Source organism: Vanellus vanellus (genome assembly GCF_965231255.1).
Source record: "Vanellus vanellus genome assembly, chromosome: 4".
NCBI lineage: Eukaryota > Metazoa > Chordata > Aves > Charadriiformes > Charadriidae > Vanellus > Vanellus vanellus.
The window spans coordinates 69,144,156-69,161,347 of NC_138909.1; the positions used below are offsets into that span (position 1 = coordinate 69,144,156).

The 17,192-nt window shown below is 39.4% G+C and overlaps 1 protein-coding gene across 2 annotated transcripts in view; it reads right to left on the reverse strand.

Annotated features, from left to right (window-relative positions):
• Nucleotides 1-17,192, reverse strand: part of SMIM14 (small integral membrane protein 14) — a 47,152-nt gene that overhangs the window by 24,988 nt on the left and 4,972 nt on the right. For both annotated transcript variants that reach the window (XM_082482700.1, XM_082482701.1), the window contains exon 2: nucleotides 6,764-6,874. In XM_082482700.1, coding sequence (XP_082338826.1) covers nucleotides 6,764-6,838 — 75 coding nt within the window. In that variant the 5' untranslated portion in view covers nucleotides 6,839-6,874. The remainder of the gene's footprint in view (nucleotides 1-6,763; nucleotides 6,875-17,192) is intronic.

Genomic DNA, 17,192 nt, shown 5'->3' on the forward strand with positions numbered 1-17,192 from the left:
GGGAAAGGTCCTTTCTGAACCAGCTTGAAGGCCAAGAAATTGGGAATTGAAGGTGTAGGTCTGGAAAAAAAAGGGGCAAGTGAGAGCAAAATGCAATTTCCTGCTCTTGGGGTGGTTGGCTAAGAGGGGCTCTAGACTAGAAGCAGTAGCAACTGCTATGAAACAAAAAATAAAAATTGAAGGCAAATGCCACGGAACACGTGTAAGAAGTCTCCAGGGCAACCTCCACATTTAGAAGGTCATTTTAAATTATCAGAAATGTATTCAGTATAGTTCTGCTGTGCTTTCAGTAGGCAGCCACGTCAGTAAGGCAACTCACTTTTGCTGGTTGCCTGAGGGACTATTTAAGTCGGGCTTAGCTGTGCTGACATCTTGAGAAGTTTTCAACCATTTGCAGCACACAACGCAGATCTATTTTAGTCATCTGTGTTTATTCTGTGCTGTTTGCACAAGGTCTCCCTCAGCCAAGATTCATGGCTATGCTGGATACTATTTCAGACTATGCCAGTGTATAATATTAAGACTCTAAAATGACCTGGCCAAGAGAATTACGTGGAAACTTGGTTGACAAAAGAGTGTTTGAATGAATTGTGTTGAAATTGTTTTAGAATTTGCAACTTCTGCTATAAAAACCTAGTCACACCTCAAAATACAAGCGAGATTAAAATAAAGAACGATTTGCTTTGTATCCCCCAGAGTTTTTGAGACATTCAAGCCTTCTGGTATAGCAACTTAAGTAGACATGGGCCATTACTTTGCGATTAGCTACAGAAGAACAAAACACAAGGTTGTAATTCCCACAGAGGTCTGTAAAACCATCGAATCTCTACAGTACAGCTGCTGGCAGTTAATCAAAATGGATCCTTTTGTATTACAGAATTAGAAAGGTTTGGGGTTAAAGAACATATTGCTCATCTTCATAGAAACTAGTATGAGATAATTCTAAAGTCACACTTTCTGTAAAGGAAATAACACTGTATCAGAAGAGGAAAAAAGAGGGTGTTTACATCATACAAAGTTACCCGTGTTACTGGATTGATTTGACATTTCTGGCCACTCAAAGTAGTCATACACAGGTCTCAGGCTTCATGGAAGATGCTCTACATGTAATTATCCCCTACCACCATATACACTTTGTTTTCAATCTAGTTTTCAGACTTGAACTGAGCCTTGGGCTAAGATACTCCGTGAATCAGCCATGCCTACTCAGAAAACATTAAAGTCTGGAGGAGTAACATAGTGCAATCAGATTTTTATTTTACGAAAGGAGTGGGGAAAAAAAGGGGCATAAAAAGGTTTAAATATAACACCATTTGTATCCAGAGATTTGCTGTCTTCTGCCACAACTAAGACAGGAACCATTTCCTCTGAATACCACGGAATGTCCTTCACCATGGCTCTTTCAAACAACTGTCCCCTTGTCTGACAGAGTCTCCCCAGTTTAAGTACTTGATGTCGTTTGTTGTTCTTCATTCTTGAACTTTGGCTCTTCTTGTCAAAATAAGTTTTGCAGATGGAGGAGACTGAACAGGAGATAGAGTCAAACAAGCTAACAGACCTGTCATTGTCTTTAGACCACTCTTGTATATCTGCAGAGGATGGAAAGTCTTGTGATGTTTTCCTTCTATGCTTACTTCCTCTTATAAAAGTTCCCAATTATCTGCTCTATCCATAGAGTAAATAGTGAGCCCAACATACAATAGTCAAATTGTTACACAACACCAAATCATAACAGCTGTTTCTAGTATTACATACTAGAAATGATATTTATGAAGTCACAGCCAAAGACTTTAGATTTCTATTCTTTCCTAGGAATATTTTGAAATTATATTTGCTTATTATTTACAGTGGCCATACTACAGAAGTTTGCCATGTGTGAAATTTTCATATTTTGATACCAAGGAGAACCCTGAAAAATCCAATTCAGGAACATGATAGAACATTCAGCATAAGAGAATTCAATGTCACTGAAGTATGTATGTATGTATAGTTATAAGGACTGTGGGTATGAACAGTATCTCCCAGTTAACCTAATAAGCAGAAAAAAATCTTTTAAAAATATCATGCGTATTAGAGATGCTGTCTGCTGTCCATAAAATCTGCATGGTATTATGAATCAAGAAGAAAAAAAAAAACAACCGACAAAACAAACCCCTGCTTAGTCAAGCAAAATGAAGGACAGGAAAATAATCAAGCCTCGTAGTTTAGTAAGAATCAGGCTTTTCAAAAACAAGCAGCTTTCTTGTTTGTAATTTTCTGTGTCATTGCTAATAGCAGAAAGGAAAAAGAGTTTGAATGACAATAGCTTTTTTTTTAATTGTATAAGCATTAATTGTAATGACAAGATGAACTGAAGTCTGCATTTCAAGTAGAGATTTAAACTATATGCTATATATATATATATAAAAATGTATTCACCCACAAATTGTACTTTGAATACCAAATACATTTTCTAAGAATTTCAAAGTAAATACACCAATTAAATTAGAAATTAAAAATAACACTTTAGGAATTAAAGAGAGAACTTCAGGTTGTAGAGTCAAGACTTCTTGACCTCCTTCTAACCTTGGCATAGCAGTGTCATTCAAATTTCCCATAGTTAACTCTAACAGAAATCCTGTGTATTTGAATATGAATTTTTAACTCTACATGTAATAGTCATAATTGAATACATCATGCCTTCATTAGCAGAAGCCTTGATTCTTATCAGTGTTGTTCTATACAGGTATAAACAAGTTAGTCTGTAAAAATCAGTTTACTTTAACCCAAATGCAAGTTATTAAAGTCTACATCAATCATGTTGGGTTTTTTTCCACAATGTAATTTCTGGACTGAAGAATACAAAAAGTACATTTTCACACTTGGGTTTCTCTTATAATTGCATAGGTATTCTGTTAAATTTGACCTTAACTCTGAACTTCTGGATTTACACTGCTTGGTCTGGAGATAATTACAACCACCTTGCTACACAATTTGCTCCTAAATCCCAAAAAGTACTCCCAGCTGTAACACCATTCAAATGTGCTCTGACGTGTTTTATACATATCTAGGTTAAAAAAGAATCAACAATTAAGTAGGTATAGGGAATCATTCTGAGCATACAGCATGTTTGGATATTTTTCATCCCCCCAGGCTGAACAACTACAGATTGCCTTGCTTTCTTGCATCACAATGGTTTTGGAGTGAAGGTTTTAAGGATCCAACTAGATGTAGTGGGCACTAGATGTAGTGGGCCCCCAGCCTCCACCAAGACTTGTGGGGTTCAGCAACTCTGAGAACTGATGTCCAAGGGTTCCTTTTAAAACAAATAGTAAAATTCCTGTTTGCTTATGTTGTGTAAGATTGAGTGACAAAACAGCAGCTTAGAAAGCAAACTCTTATTGAAGCGTAAAAGTTACAGATGCAATAATGAAGGTTTAGCAAGTCTCCTGCTACAATCATGCAACAGGTTACTTGAGGATAGTCTGGCTGCTGACTGAGACTTTTCCTTTCTAGATTCCACTGAATTATCCCAGCTAGTGATTTGCTCTTATAAATATTTAGCAGCATCTGTTCTGCTTTTTAGGATAGATGAGATCTGGAATTTCCCCTTACTCCTCACAGTTTCCAGTGCTAATTGGTATGGTCTTTTCGGAAGCTGGACACTGAGCAATCAACTCCATTCCTGCAAGTACACAGGAACACTGCTAGACTGGTCTTCATGACTGCCCAAGAGGGTGCACTGATGATGTGCTCTGTTTACATGCACAATGCAGGAATTAGCATGCCTCCAGAGGACCCACTTGCACCCACCTTACACTGCATGGAGCAGCCTAGGAACAAAACCTCACACACCTTTGTGGCACTTCTTCTGACTTTGGACACAACTCACCTACATCGTTCATACCTAGAATCCTCCAGCCACAACATAAAAAGGACCGTCTGATTGGTGCCATTGCCTGTATCTTCTAGCAAAAAATGAAAAGATAAAAAATGCTGAATGGTGGTCAAAAGTGTGAACCATACTGGTTCAGATTTGCATCTGACAAGCCTCAGAGAACAGAGCAGCCAACGCACATCCTCCTTTCTCCCTCCCAACTTCCTGAAACTTGGTCCTGGGGATTTCTTGGTCATCACTGTGGCATGTGTCTGGAAGCCTCAAGGTCCAGAATCAACACAACTGTGGGATATGACACAAATGTCATATTGAGGACAAGAGGACAATTCCTTCTTGGAAAAGAACATGTGTATGAGCATCCATATGGGGGTAGCAGGGAGAGCTCAGAATATTTTGAAATTGTGCCTCTAACTGGCCAGTGTGAGCTAGGATGGCTGGGCCCTGATGTAAAGACTCCACAGAAGAGACAACCATCCTCCACAGAAGCTGCAATTTTCTATGCCCTTATGCGCTGTTTAAAGGTCAATGCTGTTGGCACAAGTAGACCGAAGGATGTGATTACACACCTGTACTCAGCACTTTAAACCTATATCTGGAATACTGCATCCAGTATCGGGCTCCCCTACACAAGAGATATTTACAGACTGAAGTGAATTCAGCAGAGGGTCACCAGAGGCTGGAGGACTTGCCTTACAAGGAGAGGCTGAGGGACCTGGGCTTCTTCAGCCCAAAGAAGAGATGGTTTGGGGTAGATCTAACAGCAGCCCCCCAATACTTACAAGGAGGTTACTGAGAGGACAGAGACAGGCTCTTCACAGTGCTGTACATTCAACTCAAACAGCGGATGGAAAAAATCCTCTACCATAGGGACTGTCAAACTTTGGAGCAAGTTGCCCCAAGAGGCTACGGAATTGCTATCCTTGAAGGTTTTCAAGACTCAGTTGGAATAAAAGCCCTGAATGACCGGGTGCGAATTCACTGTTGACACTGCTTTGAGCAGGTCAGCCTAAATGACTTCCTGAAGTCCCTTCCACCCTGAACAATTCTGATAACACCAGCAAATGGGCACACAGCCCTTTCACTTCTTGCACCTTCATCCCCCAAACAAGCCTGTTGCCAGTTCAGCAATGAGAAAATGAGTCAACCTCTAATGATTTGTGAGACTCAAGAGAGCACTGGCTGCACCACACTTGGGAACTACCAAAGAGAAATTATGTCAGGCCCATAAAGCACATAGAGCTGGCTAAGCAGACATGTTCTATTTGTCTGGTGTCATTTTGGACTTTGGTGCAGCTGGCCACCACGTGGATCTGGTCTGTTTGGCAACTCCAGCCCAAGGGTCTCGTGGTCTGTGAAAAGACAAGAGCTTGTCATTTCCTCTTGACCTTGTAGGGGATCATTTTGCCTTCTGCTGCAGCCACCGCTGCAGCCCTACCACTGAGAGAGCCTGGTCTGGGGTGTTTTGGCTCTCAGTGTGGCCCGTGTGTTTTTGAGGAGGCAGTCTGTGTGCACAGGCCCAGGGGCACAATGTGAGAACATGATGGCACAGGTTCTGCAGTGCTGTGTTATGGACATGGGTGGTGAATTCTGCTTACTCTGAGCAGAGTAATTCTGGAAAACGGGGTCATCCAAGCTCCCTGAGAGCACACACAGGTACAGCATCTGCATGGCTTTAGGCTCTTCCCTGGCATTTCAGATGAGAAAGCGTAACAATGCACTCCAAGGCCAAGAAAGTGCGGACACTCAGGATTTTATGTTCAGGGTGAAGCAGGGCTACATGAGTGCAACCCACACATTTGCAAGAACAAGCTATATATCCTTCTTGCAAAGTGCTGTTTAAAATGAGTTTATTCTTTTGTGGATGTATGCACATGGAAGTGGTTTTATTTTAAGGGCAAGCATACAAATTGATTCCTTATTCCCAGAAATACATTATTTGGGGACTTACACATTAGCCCTACTCTTATCATAGGCTAGTGGATGCCATATTTTCCTGATAACCTTCCTAAAATACTGATTATAAACCTCTGACGAAGGGCCTGATCCTAGAGAGGATGCTCTTCACACACACTGCCTTGAGCAGTAGATGTACTCAGTAACTTAAAAGGTCATTAATTTAGGCCCTAAGAAAGAAAACGGGTTAAAACCAAATTTATGAAAATCAACAACAGGAAGTACATCAAATGAAGCTGATGTACAATGTGATCTTGAAAAACAGTTTAACCAAATTAGAATTGCAATCAAGTACACCTAATTGGTCACAGTTTGCACTTGTTAGTGTTATTTTAAAAAATATATACTTTTACTTAGAAAAAAAAATGAGCACTTTGTAACTTTTTCTTCAGTAGTGAACTAAGTTCCATACAGAAGCAAAGGATCATTGCTATTTTACAGGTCACAGTTACAGCAATCTAAAATAACTTGCCTGAAGTTGCTCAACCATACCAATGACATAGCAAGAAACAGAACTCAGAACTCAAAATCACTGGATTCTCAACTTCAGAATTTTTAAAAGGTTAATTTTAAAAAATGTAGACATTGTTATCTTGCCATATGAGCACGTGGAATTTCATATGTGTGGTATCACTTTGAACTCAAAGAGCTTGCAGGGTAGTTTCTTTGGGTTTATGCAGGCTAAAAAACAGCTACAAAGAAACACTTCAATAGAAATACTGTCAATGCTGTCAAAATGCAGCCCTGAGAAACAAACAAAAAGATATCATTTGTATTAACTATTCAAAAGCTCATCAGAAAGTCAGATACACAGATTCTAAATGTACACGCAACTGAATAAGCAGAATCAAAAACATCAGTAACTGCAAATCTGCAAGAGCTGAAGTAATGTCTGAATAACCACCCTTCCAAATATCTTCATGTTACCCTTACCAGATTAATCAGTCTTCTCATTGCATGTTCATGCGAGCAAATGCATTCACAAGGATCAAATCCACCTTCTGCCATGGTTCTCTGGATAAACTTGAACTTGTCTGTGAACACCTAAGAAGCATAAGAATAAAAGGACAATGAACTCTTTTTCAAACTGACCTTATTTTCCAGAGACTCACACATCAAGTTTCAGTTCATTTAATGCCAGGGTAAAAAAAGCAAAACAAAGCAGGGTAATCCTATTATTCCTTTGGCAGCATGAATGAAGAAGTCTGGTATGTGCAGTTAACATTTTGATGTTGCTGAAAGCAGTGTCTCACACAGGCTTCCTTAGAGACCCAAATAATTTTTTTGCAAGAATTTGTGCGTCTCCCCTGGGTTTTCCCACATACCACTATGAAATACATCCTAACAAACAAGAACCACAAAGATTAAATTCTGGTCTCTCATCTGCATAGTGGGACTCTTATGTGTATGAATACAATTTGAAAAGTCAGGGCAACTTATACTCCTAAACCCCTAACAAACTGCTGGCATTCTCCCTCTGGATCAATGTACAGGAAAAGAATTTAAAACCTGATAACTTCTTTGCTACAGGGAGAAACAATCATCTTTACTGTATAATGAAAGCAAGCAGCAGGGGTGCAAAAGTGGATATACTTGGAAGCACTTTAAAAATGGAGCTACACACACTAATTTTAGATCAAAGAAATAGGTCATTCACTTAGCAATACAGAAGTTCAAAGAGGCTGTAATGGACATAGTGGGGAATCAATTCTAGGTTATTTACCTGCTAAAACCACTTACACCAAACATGTCAAGCATATACAAGCGTATCTTTACTATTTACCATCAGCTTTCTCAGTGACTTAACTGATGGCCAAAATGGGTAGCTGATTGCAAGGCATTTCTACCCTTGTGGTCAAATCAGGGATTTATTTCTCCTGAATGAGGACTCTTACGATGTATTAGATCAGTTTTGTGTGACGATATTTTCAAAATATTTTTGTTAACTTGGCATCAATAAAGCTGGATTCAGATTGTGTTTGCGTTGCATGCACTGGGGCCTTAATGTCAGATAACTGGCAAGCTTAATAAATGCAGCAGCATAGAGCAGATACATCCTCTCAATTTCCTAAAACAAGTAGTTTATGAAGGTGCCAGCCATTTGGCAAGGGTGTGCTGAATCAACAGATGTGCTCTGCAGTCATCACCTATAAAAACTTACAGCCTTGATCACACATAAGCATTTTAATGTTTTAATCTCACTAGGAGAAAGAGGAATAACCCATATGGGTATAAGATATTTTCATCCAACAGAATGAAAAACACCAACAGTTCTTCCCTCTTGGGGGAAGAAAGAGACAAAAAAGAAAATACATTTCAGAAGTCCTTCCTCTGTCAATGCCTACCACTCTTCAGTATTATCCTCTGCCATGGTGGAGGGAGCCAGATAGTAAAAGAAGGCAAGAGATATTTGTATCTTTGTTACGGAGCCTGAGCATCAGTGCCCTCAACCCGCTAGGGTGAGAATACTGAAAACTGAAGAAGAGCAAACAAAAAAATATTGACAGGATGGAGGAAAGGCTTTTTGCCTAGACACTAAGAAAGAGTAATCTGGCAAGGTACTGAGAAGACGACTGAGCGATGACTTGATTATGTAGCACACAAGTGCATAGAAAAATAAACCTGAGTATTAAAAAGTTCTTCAATGAGGAGGTGATCAAGAACCAATGACTGGAAGCTGTAATCAACCAAATTCAAAAGAGAAGCAAGGTATAAATTTTTACCATTAGAGTAACCGACCAGTGCAACAAACTGCCAAAGAAGGGGTGGATTTCCCATCTCTCAATGCATTCAGATGTGCTTCACCCATATACGGGTTATTGTGTAAAGTACAGAAGCACCCAAGTTTAGATATGTTCTCCAATATATAGGAGATGAGACCAGATGATCTCATGATTCTTTCTGAGAGTTAATTACAAAGCTACTACGCTAACTTTCGTGCAATTATCTCAGAAGAATGGCACAACAGCAACAGAAGACATTTTTTAACTACACAAGCTCCCTGAATGATATGCCACATCAACCTTTCTAGAACTATTTTAGCACAAGGAACAGGTAAAAGCACTGATTGCTAAATACTGCAAAATGGCTTCTCTGGACATAATGCTGACATCCAAATGATGGTATTTGAACCAGTAAAGTTGCAAAACAATATTTAATTGTAACTTGAAAGAATTTAGGAATCAGTAACACACAGTAATGCCACAGGAATGGATAGAGGAATGTTTATCTATGACTACAAGAAATCAAAACATCAGAAAAAAGTCATCACCAATGAAACAAGGCAAACATTCTTTGTAGAGCATACAACTGAAAAAGATTAGACAATGAAAGGGGAAGATCAATCTTTCATATAACATCAAACATTTAAGTGGAGGTGCGCTAGAAGGAATTTACCCCAAGGCATCTGAATTGTACATGACAAATTATCTTAATGAGTTAAAATAAAGCAGAATGTGTCACCAAGTAAAATGCCATCCAAGCTTTCAACAAAAGATCCCTTACAAGCCTTCTCACCTTCACGTGATGCTGAAAGGAATCATCCTTTCCTTCCTCCAAGACTATAACAAGCTCTTTCATCGGCAAAGGACCAAAGACGAACCATCTATTTTGGGAACAGCACTAAGTTTTCCCCTGATAAAGATGCTAAACTTGGGTTATTTTATTACTTTAAAAAAAAACAGGTAACTAATCTCCCTTCATACAATTATTTTTTGCTGGGAACTAGAGGAAACAGAGACTTTTATATGTGGCTAACCAGTTATAAAGAAGAGAGAACCCCTCTGTACCATATGATGATTTTCACTTCTAAAATTACACTCTCACATCTGTATTCCTCATTAAAACATTCTTGGCTTAATAACTGTATTATTTGTAACACACCTTGAATGCATAAAGTACTAAGTCAACTAAGCTTTGCAATCAGATCCTTAAGTTTATTAATGTTTTGCGACCCTGTGTAAGATCTGGTAATAAGAGACTAGTATTTTTATATATCACGGAGCAGGATTTCTTGGCTCCACTGCATGCTCTTAGGCAGCCCGTTCATATCAAAATCCTGTTCCAGGATTGCAGTGTGCTTCCTGCCTGCCTCCCGGTACTTGCAATTGTCTGATCTCACGTCAGCAGCTAACTTGTTCTGCCCAGCTCTGACCTCTTCACTGTGAGTCACACCAGCTCTCCACCTTTTGCAAATACAGTCCTTCTACATACAATTTATCACAGAAAAAGGGGGGATGTGCACCATTCTTTTCTTCATGACCTGAAGAAAGAAAAAAAAAAGCTTGCAGTTTTATTTTATTTTACTTTACTTATTTTTCTGTATGTTTTCCCACTTATCATTACCTTGTTTTTCTTGGAATTTATAGAGTAACTGGTAAGACCATAGTAAGTGGTAAGGCTATGATGTCAAATACCTTCAAGTACTCCGAGAGAGTTACTTTTCATCTACTTAAAATTACTGTATTTTGGTTTGGCCATATTACTGGTAGCATAGTATTTATTTCATGGGGATTACAAACAGCTGGAAGATACATTTGGTAAATATGCCAAGGCTCTCACGGATAATAGCTGAGAAGGTATATATTATGGCCTCTAGACTAAGAAAACTGATAGAGAGCATAATAAAGGACAGAATTAGTAAACATGGACAAATATGACGTACCATCAAACAGTCAATATAACCTTTCCAGTGTAAAGAGGCCCACAGAGGCAATCATAAACAGTACTACTGAAATTAAAATACTGTAGTCAGAGCCGGAATTACTATAATTTGGGAGCAAAGTAGAGGATGATCTCTGATGATTTAAGACAGAAATAAAAGCCCACCATTACCTTTTGACTTGAGCATCTATTTGAAATTGTAGGTAATGAAGCCATATTGAAAAATATTTCTAGTCTCTCATGATTTAAAAAATAGCATTCTCAGTTATAGTAATTATTGTAAATTGTTTCTTCTTTTATTATCTTCCCCAATCCCAGCCCTACAGCTGTGTATTATATTTTATACACCCTACTATCAAAAAAGCAATCTTTATGGCTACAATCTGATTGTTTTGTTGTACCTGGAGACTCTTGTGTATTTTAAATTATTGCAATGACTATACATTATTTCCCAATTCAGCAACACCTCTCCTGAGTAAATAGCATGCAGCTGGTGAGCTCTGGGAGAGAGAAATTATACTCTGCCTCTCTCCACCCTAATCATTACAAGACTGAATTCCTTTCTAGCATGAAGGCAAATGAGAAGTTTTGTCAATTTTCCATGTGCTGGATGCCCTCCAACGTGACTCCAATACAATGCTGACTAGCAAGATTGTTGAAGTGTACACATTGGTGATTTCTACTCCTTGGTATAAAGGAGTGTGTAAAAATATATGTAATTCTAGTATTTAAAGAAACACTCACTCTATATGATATATATATCAGAGTCACTGCAGATTTATCATGGACTAAACCTGGCATCTTCAGCACCAAAATTTTAAGCCCATTAACTCTTATCTGTCCTGGAACCAGACACTTGTAAAAGGTGGCCTGTCACACACACACGATACATACAATGGCTGAAGATTTCCTCTGCTAAGAACTATTTTTGCTGTGTTGCTATTTTCTTGGAGATTGAAGGTAAGAAATCCTTGGGAGCAAAATACCCCACAGTACAGCAGACAAGTAACAGAATCTTTCCACATTACTTTAAAAAGAAACAAAACTGTATTCAGCTCCTTGTTACTGTTTTTCAGCCAACTGTAATAACTCAAAGCACAATTGTCAAATATGTCTAACAAGCCATTAAGTTAATTTTGCTTCTGAGTTCAGTTTGAGAGAAGCGTGGCAGAACAAATGAAAATATGTATAAAATTTAAAATAAAAATGTAGAAAGAAAGCAAATGTTATGCCTCTGCAGGCATTCTGAAAAATGATAAAGAGCTAAAATAGCAAAAGCCATACACAAAGCATGAACAATTCACTACCTCAAAGATAAAATGTTTGTTTTTATCTTACTGTCAGAGGCAGAAACCCTCTCTCATATACTCTTCCAGAATCTCCTAAAGCATCCAGATTTCCATGAAAAGGATTAGTTCTCTTGTCTTTTTACCTGCACCTAAGACATCTCAGCATCCATGTTTTCTTATAACACTTGACCCTTTCAGTGATTATTTTCTTCCCAGCATGCCCCAAATTTGGTTCTTCTGTATCATCTTACCCATCTCCAAATGACCTCCAAGTATCCTCTTCTAGCATCTAAAGCATCCTGTACACTGGCCTCGTGTAGCATAACACCCTTGCAATCCTGCACATGAAGTCCTGTCCCAGAGAAACTACCAGGCACAGTGGCTGTGAGACCATAGTACCCGTTAACACAGGGGGTGGAAATGTGCTTCAGTTAAAGCAAGAAGAGACTGCTGTGATCAGCTCATCATAAAGCTCCCGATCACTGCTTTTATAGGACTCTTTCTTCTCCTTGGTCACTCTGTCCCCCTGGGTACCATCAGCACTCCAGGGGCAACTGGCACCTCAGCTGACTTATTACCGGGCACTTCAAAATGCTCCTGGTGCAAGTGGTTACTCCAAAATCTGTTTCTAATCCTGCCTCTTCTAGGGACTGGACTCACTGAACCCTGCCTAGTCGTACAAAGTCCAATTCAACATCAATTAGGCATACAGTAGAATAATAAAGGTATCTTCAGCAGCGCAATATTTCTCACCAATGACCAACCAGCCAAGGGAAGCGTAAACATTCAGCTTCAGTGAATCCCAGTCAAACTCAGAATTTTCTGTATTTGTTATGTAATGCATTTTCCTGTTGATTTCCATCTTCTATAATATTTGTACTTCATGCACACCCACCCTCCCACAGATTCTTGTGTGTTTGGTTAGTCTTTTGATGAACTACCTACATCCAACTCAGTAGTCTGTTATTTCACTTCCAATTATTTCAGTTGTACAGCTAAACTTTGAGTAAGACAGGCCAGGTAATTTTATCCATTGATTTCTGCATCAAATTTCTCTTCAGACTGGGTTAGAGGACAGAGGGGAAAGATAATAAGCATGGATTTGTGGTTTCTCTCTTAAAAAAACAATCCAGAGATATGTGTAGATAGGAATGGCTGATTTTACCTGCAAAGATCTTTGTGAAATTTCTAGTTTTTTCAATTGCTACTACCAGAAATGCAGCACGTTTCCTATCACCAGAGCACTATAAAGGGGAAACAAGGCAGAAATGATGACAGAGACGTTAAAACAACAAAGGAAGGGAATAACTAAACACAGGATAAAACTACAGGACTGTGTAAGAAAAAAGTGTTCATAGTTGAATAAGGAAGAAAGATCACAAAAGGAACTACAGAAATACGGAGAAAATAAAGAGAAAAAATAAGCAGTACTTTAAAATAAATAAAAGCTATTCTGTCTGAAGTTAATGATGCATGATCCCAAGGGAATAACGGAGGACACTGCACTAAATCAAAATTAATCCAGAAGCCAAGGGGCTGGCATAAGTACCCAGTGAAGGTGGTCTGTATTTTTTACGCAAGAGTTTTAAATTGTCAGGGTTATAGAACCAGCAAAAATAAGCTCAAAGATTTCCAAGGAAACTTCCTTTACAAAGCAACTTCCTATGTTCAAACAAAGCTAAAAATAGGTCTGTAAAAAAGAAGAATCTTGTATACAAATTGATACTAATTAAAACATTCCAAGGATCTGTTCTCCTCTTTTATTGTAATTCAGATAGATCAAGTCAATATTCCCTCGCAGAACTTAAATCTGAATCACTGCAACACTGTAAACTTGGCTTTTCTATAACAGTAATTTTTAATCTCTTTTATTAAACAATGCATGAGAAGCTCTCTCCCGTCATCGCCTCCACACTTATAGCTCCATCCTACTTTTACTGAAACAAATACCAGGACTCCCATTGGTTTCAGTGGACCAGGATCTAGTAGCTCTGCAAGGTCACAGATCTCTAGAGGACTACTGATGATCTTTTCTACCAGGCCTTCTCCTGGGCATTAAATTAAGTTTTCAGGACAAAAGAAAACCAACTGGCTGGCTGGGCAGCAAACGCAAAACAGCAGGATATAAGTGTGGGCTCTGCCAGGAGGAGTGCTGCCACAGTAAAGCGTGGCTCCAATTACAGCTTTCTCCAACTAATTGTCCCAGTTCAGATCATCCACTTAGCTTTTCTAGGGAAAAGAGCTGCACTGATTTTGATGGCTGATACAATACCCAAAGAGGGTTCCTAGACACAGCAACACTTTCAGAGTATAAAACAATCCTCTTCACTCTCTTTCTTTATCATTCCAAGGGGCGGGGGGGGAAATCAACTGATTGGTACTTGAAAGCATCAGCACGTCTCCCTGGACTTCCAGCTGTAGCCTAATGAGTTGGCAAGTATATTTTTGCACTGCAACTTTTCTCAGGATAATTAATAAGATCCAAGATGAACTCTTCAATGCAGATTAAGTTAAGCCAGTTCCTGTCCTCACGGAAAAGTCAGTGCTTAACCATGCACACAGATGTATGCACCTGGTGCCATTCTTGTTGGTTTCAACAGAGACATCGAGACCAGCAGGACATCCACAAGAGAACTGCTCACCCAGCCACATCCTGCTCAAGGCATACTAGTGGGTAACTTTGCTACCATCTCACAAATCATTTGGTATGTAAGCAAATTATGAATCAATTTTCCAGTGCCATCCAGCTGGTGCTTCTTACAAATGCTAATTTAATACAAAGCAACCCCTTAAAAATAGAAGCAAAACGAAAGAAACTAAGAAATGCTGAGCCAACCGCTGAAGGACACTACAGTGACATGCCAAAATCAGGGAAGGAGCTTTTGAGCAGGGACAGGCTCAGAACTAAGAAGTAAGCACCAAGGATCTTCCTGATGTTTTTTTTTCTGATGGTCTCACAAGACTACTGGAGCACTGGCACATTCCTTGTCCCCACAGCACAAGTCCACCACTGTGTGACCACCACAACGTTGTGAGCATTGCTGAGCCACTAGAGTTTTCACCCTGATGTGGACATTTTAGACTTACTCTGAGTGGGTCAGGAAATTCTTCTGGCGACTCTGCCAACAGCACTAACACCTACGGCAGTGAAGCAGGAACCAGAGCCTGAAAACTTAAAAGACTTACAATTATGGTCAAAGCCCTTTCACAGCCAAGCATCACAACTTTTCTCTCGCTGAAGTATGTGAAAAAGTTCACACCACTTTAGAGGGCGGCAGAATCTAGTCAGAACCCAGTAGGAAACTTACTATTTGTGGACAAGGCTAACCAAGGCTACAGGTATGCTGAGGTGCATCAGTTCAACACTGAATGGTATATCAGGGAAATACAGAAGATGACACAGATGCTTTTTTCAGTTTAATTAAGGCTTGTCAGTGTCAAGTACAACTCTCAAGAGGACAAAACCCCACACATTAAAACCCTCTACTGTTCCAGTACTGTTTCCTACCTTCTCTTTCATGGCCAGTCCCGATATGTGAGGAAAGAGAGAGATTTCAGGCTTTAAGGCTATAATGCTGATGTCAGTGATCAAAACTGAATTCCCCAAGGGAGCTAAATAAGACCAACCAAGATTAAAAAAAGCTATTTACTTATTCCCATGCAGGTGGCTTAACATTTCTTTTGGGCAAAGCACTTGAAAAGAAGCTAATTATGCACATACAGTCATGGACCAAAAAAGCAGTCCAGCTATTTTAGAATTCATTTACTGATATTTGATACAGAACGCTATTGCCAAACTCCAGCTGTCAGCATTTGGTCACCCTTTTGTTAAAATGATGACATTTTTCTGAAAGAAATCTCTTGCAATATGAAAGCTAATTAATAGAAGATGTCAATGACACAGAACATTGTCCAAGAATAATACCCTCTTTCTGCTAAGTAAATGCTTCAGCTTCACTTTAATATTTATTTCTAGTGTAGGAGACTGACAATGGTCCAGGGCAACAAAATTATTCTTATTGCACTGAATGACTAATGGTTATTTAATCACTTTGTTTGACATATGTTAATGCAAAAGGGTGGGCTATCCTCTGTAAAATCTGTATTTCAAGCAGTTTATAGAGCAAACTGGGAGCCCTCTCCTGTGGTCACCAGTAAAGCAAGAACTCTCATTGACTTTAACGGGATTTTCTGCTTGAATGGTAAGTAGAAGAGCCAGCTCCGAGGAAAATTTTCTTACTCTTCTGCTTTTGGTTAGTGTCTCTGGCACTATGGACTGTCCCACTGCTTGTGTCGACATTCCTCTTCCCATTCCCCAGCAACAATTGCCCATCTCCTAAATTCAGCACCCCTGCAGCTGTACAGGCGATGCACTACTGCTGGAAGCAACACCTACTGAATTTGAAACCCCTGCCGAGAGCACTTCTGCACCAGCACTGAGAGGACACCCACGCTGTGCCACACCAAGCAGGGCTACAGGCTTGTCTCGCAATGTTTTGGCAGGTCTGATTCTGAACAAGTGGCTACACACGAACGAGGAGCAGACTTCTGCAGGGAAGCAAGAATAAAGGGTACTCCCTGCAGACGGAAAATGGCAGAGGTGAGCATCTTGCATCAGCCTCCCCATGGGAGTAGAACAGGGAAATCTACTTTGCTGTCAGTTACCCCACCCAAGAGATGTTTCGCACTTAACTTTCAGGCTTCATAACACAAAACTAATCATTTACTTTAAAAGACTAAGTATGGGAAAAGAATATGTTTCTATCACAAACTATGTAACATATTCATAAACCAACTCTGCTTTTGTTAAAAGATTTATGAATCAAGGTTATGATTAATACGTTCAAATGTGCCAAAGAACTTCAGAGCTCAAAGCAGATCCAACTTTAAAGCTCACCCAGTGAAGCTCAGGACTCAAACTAATGAGCAAATTACTGTGTTGTAAAAAAGCCACTGCACAGCAGCTGAGCTGTGGCAATGGTCCCCACACACACTCTTAGCCCATGGGAACTGTGAGCAAACGTGACTTTGCTTAGTCTGTGTCCTGACCATGACAGCCTGTAAGAGAAAAAAGTTAAGCTGAGACACTTCAGAGCTGCCCTGAGCTAACCGTTAGCACCCAGGCAGTTACCGCAGCTCAGGTGGCCTGCAATAACTCATTATTTTGAAGTCATTTTCCTCGAGGGTCAATCATTCCTATATTTTGAGACATTTCATCTCTTTGCAAAAATAAGCAGAAAAAAGATCCCTTATTCATGCCTTTACAAAACTTACAGTTTCAAAACAAATAAAGTTTTTCCACCGTATTAAGCCAGCAAGTGTAGCCCTGAACCATGAGCTATGAAGTTTTTTGAGACTCCTTTATTAAGAGTACAATTGTTTAGATTACAAAATACCTTACTAAATCCTTA